Source organism: Callospermophilus lateralis, chromosome 4, assembly GCF_048772815.1.
Source record: "Callospermophilus lateralis isolate mCalLat2 chromosome 4, mCalLat2.hap1, whole genome shotgun sequence".
Lineage (NCBI taxonomy): Eukaryota > Metazoa > Chordata > Mammalia > Rodentia > Sciuridae > Callospermophilus > Callospermophilus lateralis.
The window spans coordinates 123,009,060-123,032,888 of record NC_135308.1 but is presented as its reverse complement, the minus strand read 5'-3'; the positions used below and the strand labels follow the sequence as shown (position 1 = coordinate 123,032,888).

The following is a 23,829-nucleotide window of genomic DNA, read 5'->3' as shown; positions in this document are numbered from 1 at the left end:
CTGAATAATGCTTTTCAGAGTCCTTTTCACAAAAGAGCTCTCTGTTCACTGGAAACGTAGGACCTTTCAAAACTGTTAACACTGTAAAACATCGTGTCTCTTTAAAAAAAAAAAAATAGCTAGAGCTGATATCAGACACTAGACTTTTGCTACTCTAAATTGGAATCTTCTCTGATAAGCCCTGTTAGGAGGATTCTAAAGCCTGCCAAGATAGGCCCACAAAAAGGCCTGGGCAAAATGTCTTCAGGGAATTCTTAAATCATTTGAAGAAGGTTGCGATCATTTTGCTGCAGGGAAATAAGGGTCCTGGTTGTTAAGTTCAAATTCAAAATGAGTCTGGCATTTTTTTCCTCTTATCAGTTTTCCATGCTGACTCCTCATGCTCAGTATTGAACAACTCCTTTTTTATTTTTGCTGTAAATTAAAGCCTTTAAGAGGCAGTGAGTGAGCATTCTGCATTTGCTTCCCATCCCAAATCGGTGCATCTGTCTTTGAAAACATTTTTCTATAGGTTTTGTTTGTTCTACATGACAGAAGCCAACACTTTAGCAAAATCATGGAGAGAAGGGAAGGATGAGTGGGAAGGGTGCAGAGCCTGCATTGATGAAAAGAAGCAGAGGGTGAGCTGAGCCAAAATAGGGTATTTCTTCAGCTTTCACACAACATTTGGTGGGTAAATGCAAGTAATCTGGGATAACACACAAGGATACGTAGCAGGCGGATGACTTGGTTTGTTTTCACTGCACCAAGATGATAACAGGAATTAATTTAGTATTGAAGCAATTTTTTTCTCAGTGCTTGCTTTGGAGCCATATACAAACTTTCTTTAGTTTAGATTTTAAAATAGCATACTGTAAAATCTGGCCCAGATAAGATGTTCGGCAGCTCTTAGGATGGCTCGCTCTTATGGCCCTCTCACAGGGTAGATAAATACAAATATGGCCATCTTTTTACAAAACCCAAGCTCAGACCTTGCATGTTGCCTCGGAGGAAATCTTTTCTTTCCCCCAGGAGGAATTTAAAGAAGCCCACCAACATTACTCTTCACTATGATTCTTTTGAGACAGGTAGACATTATAGTTATATTAAAATTCAGTTCCAGAAACATCTATTGTGTGCCTATTATGTACCAGGTACTATATTACAAGCTGAGGCTGAAAAGTAAATAAATCACAATTTTAGAATAACTCTTAGCAAAAGTCACCTTATGGTTTCATTAAAAGACAAACAGCAAGTACTAACATTTCTGATCCAACAAAAAAGAAATAGTCCTGGTTCTTTCAAGGGCTACTAGTCCCCCACCATTTCTGAGATGTTTCTTATTTCTTTAACCTTCCCTTTCTTTCCCCAATTTCTCTAAAATTAAGGCAGAAGTATAACATAAGAGTTAAAAGAATGTGCTCAGTCAGACTTAAGTCCATTTCCCACATTCTCATGTAGGCAAATTACTGATGCAGGCAACTGTCCAATAGGACTTTCTGCAGAGATGAAAATTGCTCTCTATTGTGCTGACCAATAGCACAGCCACTTGGCAAAGGTGTCTACAGAATGCTTCAAATGTGGCTAGTACTACTAACTGAATATATGGTTTTATTTAATTTTGCTTAAAAAAATGTCAATAGCCACATCTTGCCATATTGACCAGCATGGACAAAGTATTTTGCTCATCTATAAAATGGAAAGTATAAAGGTCACTATCACTTGATGTTCTTAAACAATGTAGTACTTAAACAATGTAGTAAGACAACGAATTGAAAGCATTAAATTCCTATGAGTTAAGTACTGTTATTCATATTACATTAAATTATGTTTAGACCTAAGTTTATTGTACTCAAATGAGTTTTGCTCTTTTCGATGGTATTGTTTTAGGTAAGAAGCAATAAGCTTCTCCAGGCCAGAGGTCATGCCATGCTCCTCTTTGGGTTCCCAGTGTTTAGAAAAGCCTGGCACAGGAGAAATGCCAATAGCTGGTTTTTGAATTGAGCTGAATAGAGCAGGTGTTGATGGGGCTCTATTGCTCCAAATAGAAGTGAATCCAAGTGAAACCCAAGTACGATTCTACTAATTTCTAGTGTTGCATTAGGGCTTTGGACCAGATCATGGCTTGGCTATTTTCTAGTTGTGTGGCCTTAGGGAAATTACCTGACTTCTTTGAACCTTGGAATTGCCATCTGTAAAACGGCGACACCTCACAGAGGTGAATGAAATGATGCCAACAAGCAGAATTTGAGTGAAGAGAGCAGAAACCTTTTGTCTCTCTTGGGGTAGCTTCCGTGCCTGTCCTGTCTCTGGATGTCATTCTCCACACTGTAGTGAAAAGGCCTGGATGGCGATTAAATTTTTTATTGAAAATTCAATTGTTTTGAATCTCTTCTTCTGAACTTCAATTTTAAAACGCAAATATTCCTTAAAACGCTGTTCCCTGGTCAATCCTCCACACCTGAAAGTACCTAATGAACTTCTCCCTGATGACAGGGTGCTGAGGAGATATGAATTTTGATTCAAGTGCAGGTGTTTATGAGTGCTAATTTTGGATTATGGGCATCACACAAGAAGACAAACCTGGGTACAGTGGGTAGGAAGGCAGAGGAAACCCTACTTTGAATCAGTTTTTTAAAAAAAGAAAAAGAAAAAGTGGCTGAAGCTTTATCCCAAGTTACTGCAGAGAGTCTCAAAGAGCAAAAACAGGGCTACAGAAGCACTTAGGCACAAATTTGGCTTCACAATGCACAGGTCTTAAATAATGTATAGGATTTTTGTTTTAATAGAACGTGTATGTACTGTTAGCTTGGAGCTCTTCAGACAATAGGCACTGCAATAGGGGTTATTTTTGCTTTTAGGCATATCACAAAATGAGACACAATATAATGATTGAAAACTTGAAAGTCCAGGTGTAAGAATGTGGACCTTGTAACTAAGGATGTGCTGGAATTTTATGAGGCAAGAGCCTCCAATGAATTTAAGAGTGTTAAGGAAGAGTGCACTTATTTGGTATTTATATCAAGCTTTTTCTCTCTAAAGATCAAAGCATTATTTCATCATCCCTCACACGGGGAGGTTAAATGGCTTGCCAATGTCATACTGAGAGCCTGGTTTTCTGGCCTGCAGTCCCAGGTCCTTCTGCCTCAGGATGGTGCACAGCAGTCTCCTATCTTCAGTACTACACTGTGGTGAGGCCCTATCCCCGTAGCCCCCCAGTGAAACAGGAGATACCTCCTCATGATAAATGGAGCAGGCAAGCCATCCTGTGAGGATCAAAGGACAGGGCCGGCTTCTAACAAGCCTGGTAGTTCGGCCAAGGACTGAATGGGACAGCACAAGACTAGCCTCTCCAGTGGGCACATCGAGTATTCAAGCAGAGCAAAGCCAACAAATAAAAGTAAAAAAGTGTCACTTTTGAATCACATACAAACTTCTTAATTAAAAAAAAAAAAAAAAAAAAAGGCTATTCAACTTCAGCATATGTGTAAGTTTTTGAGTTTTTGTGTTTGGTGTTACTGCTTAACACAGAGTAAGAGTTAAGTCCACAGATCTTAACATTACTCTCCAAGTTCAAATCCTGACTACCTAACTTAACAGTTATGTTACCTTGAGCAATTACTTAACGTTTCTATGCTTCATTTTCATAAACTCGGAATAATAACAGTAAAAATGCAAGGAGTTGTTGTATCAAATTAATTCATTCATATACAACACTTAAAATAGTGCTTGGCAATACGAATAGCAAACATGTACTGTGAAGGTCAGTGTATACATGTTTGCTATCTAAGAAAAGCATCATAGCTATTGCCATTGTGATGGTGGTCATTGAAATTACTTATCTTGGAGGAAGGAGGGATGACTATTTTCATTGGCCCTGGGTGTAGCCCAAACCAAACTTCTCCTGGAAGAGAAGATAGCCCCTAAACTGAACATGTAAGCTTTGGGTTAAAAAGCAAGAAAGGGAGTCCAGATGGGATCAGCTTTCTGAGAACACGCCATTTTCTGGAAAGCCCTAGCATTTGCATTGCTCTACAAGTCTGATATGAAGGAGATCAGTTGGCTGGGCAGGCTTGGCTCTGAGCTCATAGGTCTCACAGGAAAGAGCTGGTTAAGCTAAAAAGTGCTCACAGGGGCAACAGTGAAACTCCAGAAAGCTCTGGTTCATCTTGCCAGCTCTGCAGCAAGACCATGCCACACCTGACTTCAGGAAGGCTGGATAGCAACAATACCCATGATGGCTGGGGCTTAAGTCCCATGAGTTTGCAGACCCAGAATCTCTCAGATAAGAGTAAGGAGAGAATGTTCAGAAAGGCAAGATGGTATTTTCCCCCTCCTTGCAGGCCTGGTGAGAGGCATCTGTTCAATCAGACAGTAACAGCCAACCTTTCCTATAAACGCAAAAGCCTGTGTCTTTACCTGCTGATATTATTTCTTAACAAATGAGGATGAATGCCTGAACCCCAAGAAAAGGAAATAAATGACATCGCCTGCCCCTTTTAGAGAGGATTCTGTTCACATAAGCAAGGGCTAAGCATAAAATTCATTCACTTTACTTAGAAGCAGATGAAAAATATTGTCAGAAATAATTCACTTTTATTCTTCTTGTAAAATTGAAACACAGCAGCAATTATAAGAAAAATCACCTGAATGCAAAGCCTTTTTTAAACTTTAAAACAGTTATATTTAAAAATAACATTAATTGCCCCTAAACTGTTCAACTGTAGGGGGAAAAAGATCTTCCTTAATGCAAATGCATTTAGTTGTATTATGGCAATAAATGCAGCAGTATTAGTGAATGGCATTGTGAATTATTTCCTAATCATGAAAGTTAATTTTCAATTTGAAAAGTGACATCACCAGGGCAGAATCTATGCCCCATCAGTATTTGCTGAAGGACTAATCATCCCAATGTACCCCTAAATCTAGAATCATTGATTTAATGGGCTTACACTATGTTGTACCAAGTATACCTTTGTTACTAGTATGCTAAACATAATATCCGAAACACAAAATATAATTAATATTTTTAAATATTTTCATTAAAACATTTTTAAGAAGAAATTCCTCGTGTCAGACTGCTTTATCACTTTGGCAATACCTCTTCTGGAAAGATAGATATTGTACTGACTTGACTTCAAAAAATGTATGTTTGTATTTAAATTCCTGGCTACTTCTCCCTGAAGGTGTGCAGGGGTCGTGCTATAATTGTGTGTTTCAGTACTGCTCTGGGCATTGTTTTATGTTCCAAAGGCCACCTGGCCTCTGAACCATGAGACACCTGGACTCCTCTGGTCTACATCTAAAAATTTAGGCCAGGGTAGGGTTTGGCCTAAATTGAAAAGAACAAGATTTCAGTTAATAGGAAGATACATAACATATGCAGTATTTTAGAAGCAGGATTTTTTTCCCTGTCCTTTATTTCCTAGACCTCAGTCAACTCCTAGTATCTGAAGGAAAGCACGAAATATGGGCCCAGGAGAATATGGTTTTATTCAATTGCATTTCTTGTTAGAGAGCTCTGCATTTCTAAGGTATCACTGGACATAGGGACCACAGAGAGAATTGCAAACCTCATACACAAGTAAATGTGCACCTACAAATGCAATTAGCAAGCGCCCAACATCCACTTTGCACAAAACACATTAAAAGAGTCTGTAAGAACCACAGACAGAGACCTCAGACTCCCTAGAAGGAAGTGCCCAGGGAAGAAAAGCCAAATGAACTAAGACAGAGCTACAGGGAATGGGATAAATACAACACTTGAAAATCCAAAACACTCTCTGAGAACAAGAAGCCTGAAGTCAGAGACCAGACCAGGCCAAGCCTCTGCAGCAAAGGAATGAAGGAAAGATTCCCCTCCAATTGATTCTATTCCCTGGATGCCCAAGAATTTTCTGAACTGAATCAGCCCCAGTTCCACCCCTACTCTTCAAAGCAGTGTCTAGAGACAAATGCAGAAACATTCCTGCCTCTCTGGTCCACTCTCTCCCTGGAGAAGGAGCGCCATCAGAACATATCTGCCAGTGTGGCAGCCCCATACACACCTGTACCAGTGCTCAGCAGAAAACGCCAATTTCACAGAATTTCTTCCTAATGCAATAAAGTAGTTCAAATGTAATTTTGAGCTTGTCATGGACGGAATTATTTTTTAAGGTGTGGCAAAGAGCTTTTCTACCTTTCAGGTAGGACAGTACTTAGGTTATTACCCAAAGAGGAAAACAAAAGGAAAGCTTTGCACCATATGAAAGAAGTTGGTATCTCTTTCTCTTACCCTCCTTCCCTCTCTTTCTCTCTTCTTAATAAGGGGGCAATAGAGACAACCTTCATGCTTTCTTTGGATCCTCTTCTACAGCTTCATAGTGAATATCATTTTTTTTTTCTGAGACAATTTTTATCCAAAACAATGAATGTGTTAGACTGTCCACTGGTAGGTGTGGTTTGAAGAGAACACTATTCTGGTCCACGTGACCTAGCTTCATAGTTTTCACTGTTGTTTAATATCCTATCATTAAAGTTTCACAGTTTTGCCTGAAGACACTGAACATGAAAAAATGTTCGATTCGTGGAGGGATGACCAGCATCAGTCCCTGAAATCAGAGTAAAGCAGTTGGGATGAATGGGGACACTCACCAGCACAGGGCATAGCCCTTCACAAAGGGACCCACTGCCATGCAGGGTGTGCCCAGGACTTCTCCACAGAGCTGGGACTCTGTATGTCTCAACCCTGGTACCTCCTGCTGGCAGTGCCATACATGGCTTTATCCCACTCTTGACTTAGTTTTCCCTTTTATGCCAGGGTCAGGGATCCACTCCAGTTTCATTCTGGATCTTCTTGTTTCCTATGCTTGCTCCCTTTGCCAACTGGCCATGAGTTCACTACACACCTGTAATCCCAGCAGCTCAGGAGGCTGAGGCAGGAGGATCACGAGTTCAAAGCCAGCCTCAGCAACTAAGTGAGGCCCTAAGCAACTCAGCGAGACCCTGTCTCTAAACAAAATATTTAAAAAGGGGCTGAAGATGTGGCTCAGTGGTTAAACAAAGGAATGCTATTTCCAGGTTTGAGTTTTAAAAAGGAAACAAAGTCTACAGATTGCTTCTAAGAGGAGGGAGGGTAGGTATTTGCTTATTGGCAAATAGAAAACCAAAGGGAATACAGATAGCGGACTTATTCTGAAGCAGTGGTTCCTGATCAGAGTCGTTATCGTCCCCTAGGCACATCTTTGGTTATTGCAGTTGAGGTGGAGGATAGGGTAGAAGGGTACTTCTGAGATTTAGTGAATAGCCCACCAGGGATGCTGCCAAACATCCTACAATGCACAGGACAACCCTCCATAACAAAGAACTGTCTGGCCCAAAGTGTGAATAGTGTCAAAGTTAGAAACTGTTCTAAAAGACGGTGAGGTGATCAGAGGACACAACATGACAAAGTACACAAATGAACTTTTCTCAGAAAGACAAAAAACAGATCAGGGACACTGTAGGACTTCTAAAATTGTTGTTCTGCCACTATATACATGCTGGATGGCGCTCATATGCCCATGCTGGCACTCTGCATCTTTCCCTCTCATCCCACTGAACTAGAGGGATAGCCTTATTGGAATAACCTTGAATCTGACCCAATTGGTATTTTGTAAAGGAAATCATTTGTAAACATCAATACTTGATTAGTCACAACTTGCTTGGGATCACAGCTGATCAAAGCACTCTCTAGGCTACACTGAAGTGCAAATCTCTGCCTCAGGCACTGCTCTAAGGGAGGAAGAACAACAGCATCTCCCTCCAAGCAGAGCAGTGACCTTTAACCCCAGTGCAAACACATGGAAAAGCAACTCCTCCCACCAGGAAAACCAGCAATTCCCCATAACTTTCTCTACTATCCTCCAGGCTAGGAAACTTTCCCAAGGGAACCAATCCAACCAGGCACCACTTTTTAAATTCATGTCCCCCTGTATGCCCAGGTTTAGCACACCCAGAGCCTTTAAAATGCAAAATATTCAAATAAGCCAAAGACATGTTTAAAAACCCAGTGTGTGTTGAAAGCTGTGAGAGCAAAATACATTCTACCCAAACCGAAAAGGGAATAAAATCCCTTTATTCAGATAATGTCTTTTTTGCTGCTTCTATTCTCATTTCTACCTGGGTCCTTGTGGCTCATCTTTGTCTTATTATTGCTGTCTCTGCTACCACAGTTCAGCAGTTATTTGGAAGCAGGATACAAGCAACAAACATAGTAGCCAAGTTGAACTTCGTAAATTGGAGAATCTGCCCTCTTGTTGGTTTCCGAATGAGAAAAGGGGATTTCATTACAAAGACAATGCTGGTGAAAATGCCTGAGCAGGAAACAGTTCTTCCAGTAAGTATTCTATAGATTCAAACTATGTGGCTGAGGAGAGATATGTGCTTTTGTGATAGACAAAGATTAAAGGGATCTCTGCAGAGAATTTAGTCTGCATAGCATATTTCTGGAAGGATGCAATAAAAACTAGCATCAGTAGTGGCCTCTGGAGAGGACAAACAGAGCAAGGAAAGGAACCCATGTACATGTATTACCTGTTTCTAAAATAACAATTTTGAAAAACAAATGTTATATATAAAAAAAAAAAAAGCTTATAAAGACAACACTAAGTTAATGAATCCCCAGTTTCTATACTCTGATTTTTGTTTCCTCTTGTCTGAATGGTCACAGGACTCTTAGAACTGAAAAACAAAAAACAAAAACAAAAAAAAAACCTCAACTCTATTGTGGGAGCTTTGGATTCACCTCTGAATCAGCCCTTGTTTCCAACTACCAGGGGTTTCTCCATCTAGAGGTCTCACCCTTGCCACCTCAAAGACAATATACCCAAACTCCAAATCCTCTTCTCTCCCTTTCTCCTTCCATCTTCCCTCCAGGTCTGATTCTCTTCCAATATTCTCAATCATTATTAGAAAGAATTACCCACTAGACTTCCCAATAAAATCCACAGCATTATCTTGGAAGCCCTCTATTTCCTTATTTCTATTATATTCACCAAATTAGTGAATATTCCATCTCTACAGTTTTAAGAGAGGATCACATAGGTGCCCTCTTGTACTATCTCACTGGCCTTTCCCAGCTCAATACCATATAACTATATTCCTTTCCTAGAATATGAGTTCCCTGGCTAGAAGCAGCCAGAAGACTTCTGCCATCCCCACCCCAGTCATCTTTCTCAAATACGCTTAAGATCACACTTCAGAACCTCAGAGAGTTCCCTGTGGCCTGCACAATGAAACTTGAGTGTTCTAGTTTAAATGTGCCTTGTAAATAGGTTTCATCCCTAATACATAAGCCAGACCCTGACCACTCTGCTCTATCAAGCCTTGCTCACTGATGCCTTCTGCATGCCTCTACCCCTATGCACTTGCTGTTTCCCTTCCCGCCCTACCAGACCTTGCCCAAAAATGAAATTTCTATTCACCCCCTCAGACCTCCATTCATATCATACCATCTCTGAAAAGCCTTTCAGAGTCCCTCTCTCCTCTGTGCTCCTCTAACACATTGTATACACCCTGATGATAACTCTAACCACACTCTTTCCTAATTATTTATGTTCCTATCTCCCCTGCCAGAATGTGAGCAACTTTAAAATAAATAAATAAAATAAAGCTACTATATTTTATTCATCTTTAAATCCACTGCACCTCCCTGCTAACATTGCACATAAATATTGCCGAATGAATTGGCTGAAAAGTACTTTGGTAAAAATGTAACACATTATCCCAAAATCTTATAGACCTCTGTGGCTAAAATCTCATTTCTTTGCCTTCTTCTCTGCATACCTGTTGGCACGCTATCACAGGTCTCAGGAGGGCCAGTTATTCAAAGGGAACTAACAAAGTGCCTGCTATTTGTAAACAGGGCCATTTGTAAACCCTCTGGGCTAGATTTAGAGATTGCCTTTCTAACTCTGACAACGCTCCTTTGAGCACTCTAAGAAGCATTTCTTTTTCAAATGTCTTGAGTCCTATAAGTAACCTTTGTTTACCCTGCAAACACTTTCAGGGAAGCTGAACAGAACTGAAAAACAATGTAGTGACCCTGCAGGGACCTACCAGGCCAGTGACTCATGCCAGCCTAGGAGGGGGAGTGGGGCTTCAGAGACTCAACTCTAATCCCTGCCCACTTCGGCTACTTAACTGCTAGAACCTCAAAGGCTCTCTGCTCCCCAGTGAAGACCATGGCAGCCCATTAATCACAAGCTTATTCAAGTAAAATAGCATCATAAGCAAAGTGACAACCTGAGTGGCTTGAAGAATAGGGTACAACAGATTACAGCAAGATTAGGGAGGGACACTCATGTAAATGGAGCCCAAGGGGGCAAAAAACCCACCTGGGCTGTCAGACTTAAGAATCTTTGCTTTGCTGCTTTCTTGGCTTGGAATTGTCCACCCTGAAATATGGACATTCAGATTCTGTTGAAATGTCACCTCCCACAAGTCTGTCCTGATGATCCAATCCAAACAAGCAGCAAGCATGACTCTCTGTCTCCTCCCCCTACTCTGTTTTTACAGTACATAGTGATACTTTGAGCTTACACCTGCCTGTATTTCCACCTATCTGTCTATACGCTAACTTCATCTCCCTTATTCCCCCAGGAGAGCAGGGATGTTGCCTGGTGTTCCATTCTCAAACAATCCAAGCACATAGCAGTCTTCCAATATGTATTTGTCACATTTTTAAATGCATACAAAGAAACAAGATACAAGGCATTTGACACTTGTAGACTGTACAGTGTCATGTGGAGTGAGGCCAAATGATTAACCTGTAGGGGCTGTTGCAGCTGACCCCCATTGCCCACCCATGATAGAACAGTATGGCACCACCGTGTAGCTCCTCCACCCACTCAGCCCACCATTGTCCAGCAGAGAATATACAAAATCCCCAAAGCAGAATTCTTTCATGGAAAGCTGACAACACTGAAGAAGAATCACAAACCTCATAGGTCTCTGGAGGTGATGGGCAGGATTGGAAGAATGTTCAAGAAACTAAGATGATAGGGAAAACAGCACAGAGTTCTGAGTTTGGGGTGATAAAAGATGAAAGGAGAGGGGTTTAGTAACCAGTTGCTATAGTGTGTGTTTGAGCCTCCTGGACAAAAGAGGGGCCTCCTAGAGAGTTATGTGTGTCCTATTGTGTGTCTGATCTTACTTTACCCTCATACCATCCTTTCCTCCTCAAGGATGCAAAGCTGGCCAAGCAGGAGGTTCAGCAATGGGCTCAAGTTAGAGAGATGAGCTAGAGCAAGAGTATCAGGGACCCAGAGCTGAGAAGTCTGCTCCTTCAATGAGCCCTTTCTTATTTGGGTATGTGCTATGAGTCACCTGCCTAGAAAGATGAAACTACCCTGGAGATAAAAGAGAGCCTAAGTTACTTTCAAGTCAAGTGAGCATTGACCACTCCACAGTGTGGTGGTCTCCATCCAGCCTGGCTTTGAAATGGTACTCACGGTTCAGGGGTGTAGAGCGGGTCTGAGCCATGTCGGACGTACTGAGTACAGTGGAACACCCTGTAAGCCAGTCCTGCCAGAAAGTCTCGCGGGCTCAGGTAGCCAGCCACCGGCCTCACCGTGAAGCCAGACCTCTCTAAAGAGACAAGAGGAGAGCCAACTAAGTATTAACTTGACATGGCCTGAGGGCCCATACAGGGGTTCCTATTATTTATAAGGATGTTCTAGAAACAAAGTAATCAAGATTCTAAACTTTTGACTACTGAATGACATATCCTGTTAACAACTATCACATTTGAGGTTTCTAGTGACTAAAATTCTCTCACAAATTATGGTTCCCACAGGAATAAGACATTCCTTAAGAGGGAAAGGTAAAAAACTAAAGTTAAAAAAAAAATGTGTGTATATATACACATACATATAAAGGGATTTCAATTCAGAAGTCAAATTAGGAGAAGAAATCCCAAAGACACAGGAAAAGATTAAAATCTCAAGTGATGGTTATCAAACATTTCCTTGTATCTTTCTAAAAGCCTCCCCTGGGGATACCCTCTTCCCTTTGCTTGTGTTCCAAGGCATACAGCAAGGCACCCTTCACTAGCCTCTAGGGATCAGTTCACACTGCAACTTCCTATGTGGATACCTCTCGCTCCTTCATCCTGTATTGATGTTTTGTGTGATACTATATTAATTACTAGGATTTAAAGAGGTACTCTGGAGCTCTACATGCTATATTTATGGTAAGAGAAATAAAATAAGAGCACAATAAAATCTGTAAACTTACCCTATGCCATTCAGTTTCATCAGTGTTCTCAGGTTCAGGGTGACCTACCTAATGCTACTCTCTAATGAAGGTCCAGAAATTTTACAACTTTCTATTTTTTTCTAAAACACATTTTATAAATAAATAAATAAATAGATAGGTAGATAGATATAGATATAGAAATGGCAGCCTTATATTGTCCTCTTCTCACAAAAATGGTTAAATATTACATATATATTTAATCATATACATATATTTAATAGACACATATATATTTAAAGCATAAGACATGTTTTGACAGATATACACAAAGGGAAATGATTGCCACGATCAAGCTGTCACTGGAGAGGAGGTGTCTCCTAAGAAGGGCCTGAGGAATTCTTGGAGAGAACAGAGAACTCAACTCAGGACTAGTGGGGTTCTTGACATATGTGACAGGAAAGAATTTCAGCACATACCAGTTAGGGGCATATACTGAGCTTTATTTAGGAAAGCAAACACATAATCAGGGAGAATGACAACCACCTCAAGAGACGCCTTTGGGGATAAAGCAAGGAATGCTCTTTCAAGGGGAAAGGCAGGCTACCTCAAGAGTAAGAGATGCCTTCTGGAGCCCCAGTTCTTCTTTTAAAGGAAACTTGGGATGGGGAAGTATGGAAAGATTTGTAGGAATGATATCAGTCCAGTGATTTCAAGACAGATTTTGGTAGTCTTATTCAATCTCTGCATCCTTAAGCTGACATAGTCTTTATTATCTGATCAATAGATAGCATCAAAAAGTCCCCTAAATTATAGCTTTCTCAATATATTGTATCTTTCTTTGCCTAATCTATATATTGGATTATATAGATTAGGTCAAAGAGTATTAATTAACAATGCACAGGTAGATTGACAGATTTTCCAGTAATTTGGAAGTAACAGGTCTAGAAGAAAAACTCACGTGGGGAGTGACAGCCCTGGAAAAGTACACAGAACTTCTGAATTAAAATCTTTTTCCCTGTCCCTCTTTTATGTCTCCTTTTTACTTATTGTCTACTTCTTTTATCCCTTCAAAGATAACATATCCTGTCTTCACATACTTACCTGTGTGTGAATGTGTGTATATTAAAAGAACATTAAATCTACTCTTTTAGCAAATCTCCATTAGAGTATACATAACTACTAGTCAGTCACCATAATGTAAGCAAGATCTCTGGACATTTATCCTAGATGACTACAACTTTGGACCTTTATGACCAACATCTCCCCACCTCCTGTACCTCCCTCCCCTCCCCTATAACTACATTTGTCTGATTCTATGTAGTCAACTTTGCTAGATTCCAGATAGAAGTGGGATCATGTAGTGTTGGTCTTTATGTATCTGGCTTATTTCACTTGGCATAATGTCCAGGAGAAAAATTCTTATACTCTCTGCAATACTGTAAGGCTCCAATTCCAAAAACTTCAACTTATTAGGAGAATACCTCAGAGTGGTTAGAAATGGTCTTAAAAAGTAAGAACTAAGTATGTGGAACAAATTCATCCTGAAATTTCTGGTACCTACATGAAAATAACACACTTCTCAGGCCTCCTCAAAACCATAACTCTAGTAGCATTGTGTTCATTACAAAAGTTTTCACTTCAGATTGTTCCCCATGGTATATAAAAAAGATAAGCATATTTTCTTCTTTTTCTACATTACATCAATCAAGTCAGTATATCCCACATGTGGCACATGAGTAGTGGTACACAGAAGAATTTTTTTTATTTCAATAATTACACATTTTTTATTTGTTTGTTTATTTATTTAATATGCGCTGAGGATTGAACCCAGTGCCTCACACATGCTAGGCAAGCGCTCTACCACTGAGCCAAACCCCAACCCGACACATTTCATTTTTATATAAATTAGGGGAAAATATGCAAGTATGATATCAAGAATGTTAAATTTGTAGATATCATTGTTTTAGAAATTTTCTTTTCAAACAATTTTTTAAAGTGATTCAATTAAAAAGAGCCTCTCATGAAAATATTAATTTGGGAGTCAGAAATAGCAAAAACTATGAGATGGCATTCTAATTACCACTTTTACTGTATTGAGAAAGAACACTGGAGCCCATGGTAAATAGAGTATATACATAACTCTGTGGGAAACAAAGAGGAACATGACCATAGGGCCATTAGGGACAATATAATCTAGTTAAACAACAACAGAAGGCATTATGTAATTAGGTGCTAATTAAGTGATACTGATCAGTGGTTCTCAATTTCTTTTCTTCAGAAACAAATACTGTATAGTAGATAATGTTCACACATTGGAGGATCAGTGTACCAGCTATAAAAGCTTGCAAAGCTTTTTCCTGATACACAGATGATATTGACTGGAATCAGGGGGAGAGACCATGGTGGCTGTGAGGATCAGGATTCACAAAGGAGGCAGGACTTGCTCTGAGTCCTGAAGGTAGAATTTGAATAGGTGGAGAAGAGATGATGTTTTTTGGTCAAGGAAAGACTTTTCCAGGAAGCTAAAGTATGGAGAGCCCACAGGGAGAGGCCACAGCCTGTACAAGGCAACCACCGAGGAGACAAACTTGGCCAGTTCAGACTCTGGCCACATCGTTTGCTGCCTGTTTTGTACATTTTTTAAAAGGACACATTAAAATGGTTATGTAAGTACCCAAAAAATATCCTTGATATTCCCTCTTGGCCCTTAAAAACTAAAATAATGACTATCTAGCCCTTTACAAAAAAGTTTGCCAATAAAAACAACAGGGAATCACTGATAGTTTCTGAGCAGAGCTGTCAGGGAGAAAGTAATGTTTTAGAAAGCAATATTTATGTGGAAGCACTGGGCAGGAGAGAAAGGGGAAGAAAATTCCATAGGCATGAAGGTTGTAAAATGATGGGCACCTCAATTTGGATAGTGACAGTAGAATGAGGGGCGGAGAAGGACAGATTTATAATGTGTCACAAAGCTAGAAGCAGCAATAGTTGGAGATTGAAAAATAGCCCTTCAAAGATGCCCGTGTCTTGAGTCCCTGAATCTGTGAACATGCTTCCTGCCTTGGCAAAAGGGATTTTGCAGATGTGATTAAATTAAGGTTCATGGGATGGGGAGATTATCCTGGATTATCTGGATGAGCTATTATAATCACAAGGGTCCTCCTAAGAGGAAAGTAGTAGGGTCATAGTCAGAGAAGGAGATGTGACAATGGAAGCCAGAGTTCAGAGTAATTTGAGAAAAAGACCACAAGCCAAGTAACTCAGGCAGACTTTGGGAGCTGGCAAAGGCAGGGAACAGAAGCCTCCAGAAGGAATGCAACCCTGCCAATGCCTTGATTTTAGACTCCTGATCTCCGGAACTGTAAGATAATGATTTGTGCTGCTTTAAGCCACAAACTTTGTGGTAATTTGTTACAGTGGCAATAGGATACTAATACAAAGACTGGTTAAGTACGGGAGGAGGTGGGGATGGGCAGGAATTCAGAGGAGTCCTTGCAGGCAAGCTTGGTGAGTCTAGAGAATAAAATACTGCTAACAGAAACAGGGGAGACAGGCAAGGAAGCAAGTGTCAGGAAAGGAAGTGGAATAGCAACTTTTACTTTTCCAACAATTGCCTTGAAAAAGAAGAAGAGCAGAGGGCAAAAGGATTTAACCACAAAGAGCAGAGGGAGTCTCATGGTGAAACCACCATGAAATCTTGCCTCCTCCCCATCCCTCACAAGAGCCCTAGAGCTGTTGTCCCAGCAGGGTCAGTGAGGAGGGACCATGCAGAATGTAAAGTGACATTTCCCTGTGGTTCATCTTGTTCACCACTCACTGTACCACCACCAACAAGGACAGTCCCTGACATATAATTTATACTTTAAAGTATTGATTGGTTGATGCACTGACTGACTGATTTGCCCCAGGCGAATTTACCATTATCTATGATATTTCTTCATCCAAAAAGTATGGATGACTTTTTTTTTTTTTTTTTGTACAAAGGCTTGAACCCAGGGGCACTTAACCACTGAGCCACATCCCCATTCCTTTTTATCTTTTATTTTGAGACAGGGTCTCACTAAACTGCTTAGGACTTGATAAGTTGCTGAGGCAGGCTTTGAATTTATGATCTTCCTGCCTCAGCCTCCCAAGCAGCTGGAATTACAGGTGTGTGCTACCATTCCAGCTCCACTACATGGTTTCTTTCTTTCTTTCGGGGGGGTGGGATACTGGAGATTAAGCTAAGGGGCACTCAACCACTGAGTCACACCCAGCCTTATTTTGTATTTTATTTAGAGACAGGATCTCACTGAGTTGCTTAGTGCCTCAGTATTGCTGAGGCTGACTTTAAACTCATGATCCTCCTGCCTCAGCCTCCTGAGCAGTCAGAATTATAGGGATGCACCACCACACCCAGCTTGTACATGGTTTTTAACAAAGCAAATAAAAAGTCACCTTTGTTGTTATTCCATACCCAAATAGCCACACAAAGTAGTTCCTGGATCAGAAGAAAAAAAAAAAACTGTACTTGCAAATATTCTTTGTGGTTTACCACATGTAATGGCCAATCAAAGAAAGTGGGACTTCAGCAAGCTCCACACTATATAAATGGCAGAGTCCATCTCCCAGCCCAGAGTCTCTGATCTGCTTCCCACAGGTGGCCCACAGGTAATTATTGGTTCAATACTTTTCTTTAAATCATTACTTTTCTTTTTTGTATAAAGACCATTGCTGCTATGTGTGCTATGTTTGAAAGGCGAATAAGGATATTAGCCAAGACCAGATAGTCTATAGAAAGCCTTACCTTTCAGAAACACAGAGACATCTTCAAGCTGAGGCACATTGTCCTCCCTGTAGCCACAGTATTTAGTCAGCAAAGGGAAGTTTTTCAAATACTCCCGGCAAGCATGAGTGGGATAGAGTTTGGAGAGCTCCCGGAATACAATACCCCAAGTTTTAGTTTCTTCTTCTGTATATTCCACCCTGGGAATGGGTTGACCACTAGACAGGAAAGAAGAAAACAAGTGACTATAGCTTTGAACCACTGAGTTAAGTGTATTCTGATCTTAATTAAAGTCACATTCTCATAAAGTAGAACACCTGAATGTCCAAAAGGTTTTCATCAGGTATTTTTTTTAAAAACAAATGCTAATCCTCTAATTGTGTGTGTGTGGGGGGTGTATTTGGACTTCCAGTTAACTTTTCAAATTATGTTACATCATTATATATCCTGTATAAGCATCTATAGAAATTTGATCAAAGTTATGTTCTTAAACTGAGGTTGGTAACAGATAAGGGTTCTGGGTTGGAAGGAACTGGTTTAGGTACAAAGCTGTGCTCTCAATGTCTTTTCTGCAATCACAAGACAACAATAATAAATATTGTCTCTTGAAAATAAAATTGCCTTGTGGGTTCTCTTTGTCCCCTGCCGAGACTCACTCCAATTTCCAATTGTAATTTTGAGATTATTTGTTCAGTGCCCAAAATGTCTGGCAAATACTAAAAGACTATGCTGAATTTAAAAGTGAGAGTCTAGCAAATCACAAAATATGGAGCATTTATTGCAGGTCATGCTGAAGGTACACATGTTAAGCCCTCCCAGTTTAGGACAGAGGTCAGCAAATTTTTCCTGTGAAGAATCAAAAAGTAAATATTTTAGGCTTGTGAGTCATGTGCTCTCTGTCACAATCCTGCCACTGTATCTCAAAGCAGCCATAGATAATAGGTAAACAAATGGACATAGTTATGTTCTAATAGCACATTTTTTACTTGGCCCCCAAACAGTTCTATGCTGATGACTGGGTTGGACTACTGAGAGTCATCTGGACTGGAGTGGTCAGGGAGAACTTCCTGGGGAAGGCACAGCTGGAGCTGAGACTTGTTTGGCTAGGTAGGATCTGTAGGTTTCCAGATGAAAAGGTGAGAAGGAAGTGCTATCCTAATAGCAGCCAGCAGCATGAGCAAGGAACATGGATCCCCAAAGTATCCTGGGGCCAGCAGGAAGAGAGGAATATAGACATGTACTTTTACAGACTATTGATTGAGGGATTAGAACCTGAATTTAGCCTCTAATTAAGATACCTCTTCTGAAAATGAATTAGGGTTTGGGAAAACCTCTCATAACATGTTACACAGCCCCCACTGCCCCACCCTGGCCACTCATCAAACACCATCCCTGCAGTCAGCAAATACATATGCACAACACATGGAAATATATATACTTCCACCTTCCCACCCAGATCCCCTGCTCTGCTTCCCACAGGTAATTGTTGGTTCAATGGTCCTCTTTTTAAATCACCATATATACAACCAGAAGTTCTACCCCCAGAATCTACTAATCCAGCCTAGAATAGGAGGTCACCACAGAACCATGCACAGGCAAGAAGGAGACTGCCACCCAGGGTCACTACAGCTGCAGGACATCTTTAAGGAGCTGGGCTCATTCCAGATAATCTTCTGTGGTGGTAAATAAGAAAGAAGACAATAACATGAGCAACTATCAAAGAGATTCCTCCTTGTCCTCCCAACCCCAACCTTCTACCTATTTTAGTGTTCTTGTCAGAATATTTTCTGTTTAAAGTTCAGGTCCAAATGTTGTTTTTATTTTAAAAAATAACAACAACAACGATAGCAATGGCATTACATGGAAGCAATGAGGGAAAAATACATACTGAATAAAAAACTCAAAATTAACATTTACTTTCTCTCCATACCAACACTAGCATTTATATAAACCATTTTAGAACCAGATTAGCCTTATTTAAACTTGGCTGTTGATAACAAATAAAAAATTACAATCTGGCAAATATTTGTCGGGAAGATCAAAATTGCTAACTAATAGCATCTGTGATGAATTTAGAGTGAAAGTTTGATATGGAAAGATAAAAATAGAAAAGATGCAAGGAAATAAATATATAAATCGTCTGCCTGTGCATCCAGAAAATTGAGCTAAATCAATTTGAGTCAGGTAGGCCAATAAAGCTAATCAGGGGAATGCCACTCAGAAGGTAGGAAAGCAACGAGGCTGAAACAGTAAATGAAATATCGAGAAGCCATTTGAAAAGAATCGTTAGGTCAAACTTTCCCTTCAGTATCCATCTGCAAACACGCAGCATTCCAAAGGGTGGGGAGCTGAACATCACCAACAAAGTGCAGAAAGAGTACATGGGAATTGGGTTAGGAAGAGAGAACATAACGCTCTGTTACTTAATAATGAATGTTCAGCAAGGCAGTCTTGGAAATACAAATAGTTGTATACATATTCTCATCTGTTTCTACTCATCTGCCTTCTTGGGTAGCTGACCTGCCCATTGATTACAGGGCCCAATAACCAATACTGGGTAGGGCTACCTGGTCCCAGGTTAAGTCACCTCTGGTCACATGGGGAAATTTCTCATAACCCTCTACCATAGGCAACTCTTTAAGACAAATATTTTAAAAATCAACTTCATCATAAAATAAGGGCTACTTTCATCCTTTCATTTCTATTGAAAATATCTAAAATATAGAAAAAATAAGAAAATCCCATTTTTCTATGGAGTTCATACATGTATATAATAAGAAGTAATATTCCAGAGCTTACTATGTACCTGTCAGTTTTTTAAAGTGAAATGTTTTTATGTTAAATGACCTGTTTTAGTCCCACAACTCATGAGGTAGATACCATCATTATCCCCATTGCCCAGATGAGAAGTCTGAGGCTCAGAGAAATTAAACAACTTGTCTGAAATCATGGAATCAGGCTGAAAATCTAGTCAATCTGGCTCAAGATGCCAATAAAATGACAATTTTACTTCATACCTCACTCGTTTTCACATTAAACTAAAATGAGGCTTGAAGGAATGTTCATTTGTATATAGAACATCTTATCTACCATCACATGACATCACGACACTAGCTTGTATTCGTGGGTCACAAAAAGCACCTTTATATGTACTCATTCCTTTAACCTTCTCAGTGAGACTGTGAGATAGCGCTGGGTTCCTCAAAAGAATAAACATGTGTTTGGGACAACAGGAATGTAGGGTCACCTATCTACTTTTTAATCCTTTGAAATTTAATATTTGGAAAAAAAAGATTATAGTCATGGGAAATCAGAAGTGTTGTATTTCTTTGTACTCATTATGGGTAAATGTGGCTTTTTAAAAAATGAATTTCATCTGATCAGGGTGCCAGAGGGGTGTCCCAAAATTTTTCAGGCCTTGGATATATACCTGAACATCCTTTGGCATTTCTGTGTGTACATGTTATAATGAATGTATAACAGACATATCTCAGCATCTTAAAATCTTGCTTTGATCCAAAACTGAAGTCACTTACGTACTCTACATTCCTGAAAAAGCCCCCAGCAACTGAAGCCAACTCCTTACTTGGCCCACTAGGGGACACCAGAAATGTCCCTGCCACCAACAAACTCCTCCTGTACCACCGTTCCCATCCCATCCCCAGACTTGGCACACCAGTCTAACAGGGAATAAGAGATGGTGAGGATTGTGAGGAGGGCAGTGTTTTATGGGAAGGGCATGTTCTCTAAGCCAAGAAGGCAGGCTGCTCCATGACATCATTTCTAGGGAGTGTAGATCCCTGCTAGAAGTTTTTCCAACTTTCTCAGCTGGACCCTTGCTGAGCAGCAGGACCACAGACCCACCCTCAGGTTGCATCCAGGAAAGAAGAAGGACAGACAGTCCCTGGAAGAGTGTTTAGAAGACTAGGAGTACAGCCAACTAATGGGGGATTAAAGAAGACCCCATGCCACGTGTCCTCTGAAATCTGAGGTTCCCATGAATGTGCAGCCTAATGCCCAGCAAAATCTAGAGATTTCTGGGAGACCCAATGTATTGTGCCTGGAAGGACGTCCCACCCCATTCAGTTCCTCTCAGTTCCCAGGAGGCCAAAGAACATCCCAGAAAGAAACTGAACCAGGGTAAGTGTGACCTGAGACCTGCCCACTTCTGACATTCCAACAATCATACAAAGAGACCTTGGCCTCCACCCTCCAGCCAGCCCCTGCAACACCAGAGGAACTGGGTCCTCAAAGAGGGAAGGAAAAGAGGTACAGAACCAGAGCACACACCCATCCTCCCAAAGTAAAAACCCCACATACACACACGCGCACACACACACACATATTCACTCCAAATTTGAGATTAATCTTTTTCAAATGAACAGAACCAGGTCTTAAATACCCAAATGAGACTATACTAATAATTGAAAACGACAGGAAATTAGATGTTGCTAAGGAACTTGCATCCCAGCAGGAAAGTGGTATTCAACACAATGCAGTTGAAAGCTATGAGTGGGAAAATAAAACCATTTTATGTTGGTATAAATCCCAACAAGATGATACTCCTGAACAGACTAATTGCATGTAATTATTTAATTGGATATCTAGGGAGTCCCTTCCATTTATATAGAACTGGCTGAATTCTGGAATTCTCAACAACCACCAAAATTATTATTCACAGCTTCCTAATTCTCTAGAGAAAAGCAGATGTGACTTCCATCATTTTCCTTCACTGTGGATTCTGCCTCTTGTCAAAGAAGGCAAACTAAGGCTTTATAAACATTGATAAGGAACCCGTGTTCAGTGAGGACCGCACTAGACAGGGGCTGAAATGGTCACCGCAGGGATTTGGGTTTGACAATAGGGAAAACCTCTGGGGGATTATGTTACTCAGACATGACTAAGAACTTTCTATAGAAACATTGAAGGCTTCAGGGGGCATCTTTCTGACTGTATGTTTAAAATCCCACTCTTCTAGACACTGGAGATGGTTCCAAAAAACCTGCCTCGTCCCTGCAGAGAGGAGAGAGTAGAAAGTGCACAGATGCACCTAATTGGGGGCAAGTACACAAAGAGTTATTCTGTGCAAGTTCTGAGCTTGTTAGAGCAAAGTTGTTTAACAAATACATTTTGACACAGAAATCCAGGGTTGTATGCCCCACTGAGACTGAAATTGTGGGAGGTCTTTCTATAGCCAGATGAATAAACAACACCACTTTCTTTCACTTACATTTAACTCTTTGTTGGATTCTCTCCTCCAACAGGTCTAATAGCACCTTTTCTTACTCGTGTGTGTGTGTGTGTGTGTGTGTGTGTGTACATATATATATATATATATATATGTATCTGTTTGTTTGTTTTTATTTGGGGAATTGAAAAACATTTGTTTGTGGTGGTACATCCGACTACCTCCTGGTGTCCTTAGTGCTACAGTTCCCAGTATGAGATGCAGTCTGTCTGCTTGTATTATCTTTGGAGGAACTCCAGTGTGGAGAAGCAATTCACTTGTTCAGTGGAGGAAGATGTGACAGGCTACAATTGATAGTATTTACATCAAGACAGCAAGACTAGCTGAAATACAACACTGACTGTGTTCTTTGAAAACAGCTGGATTTTTCTCAGTAGCAAGGACCAAACAGAGCAGAAGGTAAACAGAGAATTGGTTAAGGGAACGGGTGAATCTGATAAAAAACAGTTAGGAAAGAACTCATTTTCTATTTTATTTCATTACGTGTTCCTTAGGGAAGGAGATGCCTCACTTATTCAAGAGCTATTTATCTTCCTGGAATAAACTTTCCCTCTCATCTTTGCCTCATCTTTTCTCTCCTTCCCCACCTTTGCATGTTCCTTTTGATTGACACTTCCACCTGGGGCTTACAGAAAACAAATGAGAAGAGATGAAATGTAAAATCCAACTTTGCAACTCATTAGCAATTAGTAGCTCCTCTAAGGATTTGGACAGGGCCATTGGAGAAAGTTTATGGGAACATCAAGTCTATCGATCTCTTTGTTCCTTCTTGACTTATGACAGGTGTTTGCTGCACTCAACAACCATACCCTGATTTCTGCATAATTTCCAGGGAGCTAGCTGTAATTTATCCCCCTTCCTTCCTACCCAAGAAAGCATACAAGAATACAGAAGAGTAAGATTGACATTATTCTAATATCATTGTTAGAATAATCTTGCATTTGATGATCAAGTGCAATTTTTAGAAAACATTCATCATTTATAAATTTTACTATAACTTGTTACTAAATACTTATTATACTTTTCACAACTAAGATGACACCTGGTGTGTAGAAATTTCAATCAGTACCAAATGACTCTCACTTATAGTCAGTGACCATAACCATAAGGAACCCGTGTTCAGTACTATGCTTCGTGAAATCATCTGCATCCAGGTGTCTCCAGAGGAGTCAATGAGTATTTAACAAGAAAACTGCTGATGCCCCTTAAACTGGAAAAAAAAAAAAAAAAGTGTATTGCCAGGAAAAAAAAAAAAGAAATACTCAGAGTGGAGTGGATGAATTCCATTAAGGTTAAACCAGAAAATAAAAGTCATTTTTCCTACTGATTTCTAAGAATTGGTAAGAAATATCTGAGGTTCCCGCACTTGATAAAGTTATACTTCAGAATTCAGACCATAGAGGACATTGAATAGCTTTTTGATAAACTATGATCAGCAATATCTAGGTGAAAAAAACAAGCTTGTTGCTTTGCCAAAACGATACCTGCATATCCATGTCTATTGCAGCACTATTCACAAGAGCTAAGATATGAGATCAGCCTAGATGTGCATCAACAGATGAATGGATGAAGAATATGAGGCAAACATGTGGCAAATATGTACAATGGAATAGTATTCAGC

The 23,829-nt window shown here is 40.1% G+C and overlaps 1 protein-coding gene across 2 annotated transcripts in view; it reads right to left on the bottom strand.

The window, feature by feature from the left end:
- The window catches only part of Tph2 (tryptophan hydroxylase 2), an 88,881-nt gene that overhangs the window by 42,244 nt on the left and 22,808 nt on the right, over positions 1-23,829 (bottom strand). For both annotated transcript variants that reach the window (XM_076853119.1, XM_076853120.1), the window contains exons 6-7: positions 16,982-17,178; positions 11,451-11,586 (exon numbers count right to left, since the gene is read on the bottom strand). In XM_076853119.1, the coding sequence (XP_076709234.1) occupies positions 11,451-11,586; positions 16,982-17,178 (333 nt within the window). The remainder of the gene's footprint in view (positions 1-11,450; positions 11,587-16,981; positions 17,179-23,829) is intronic.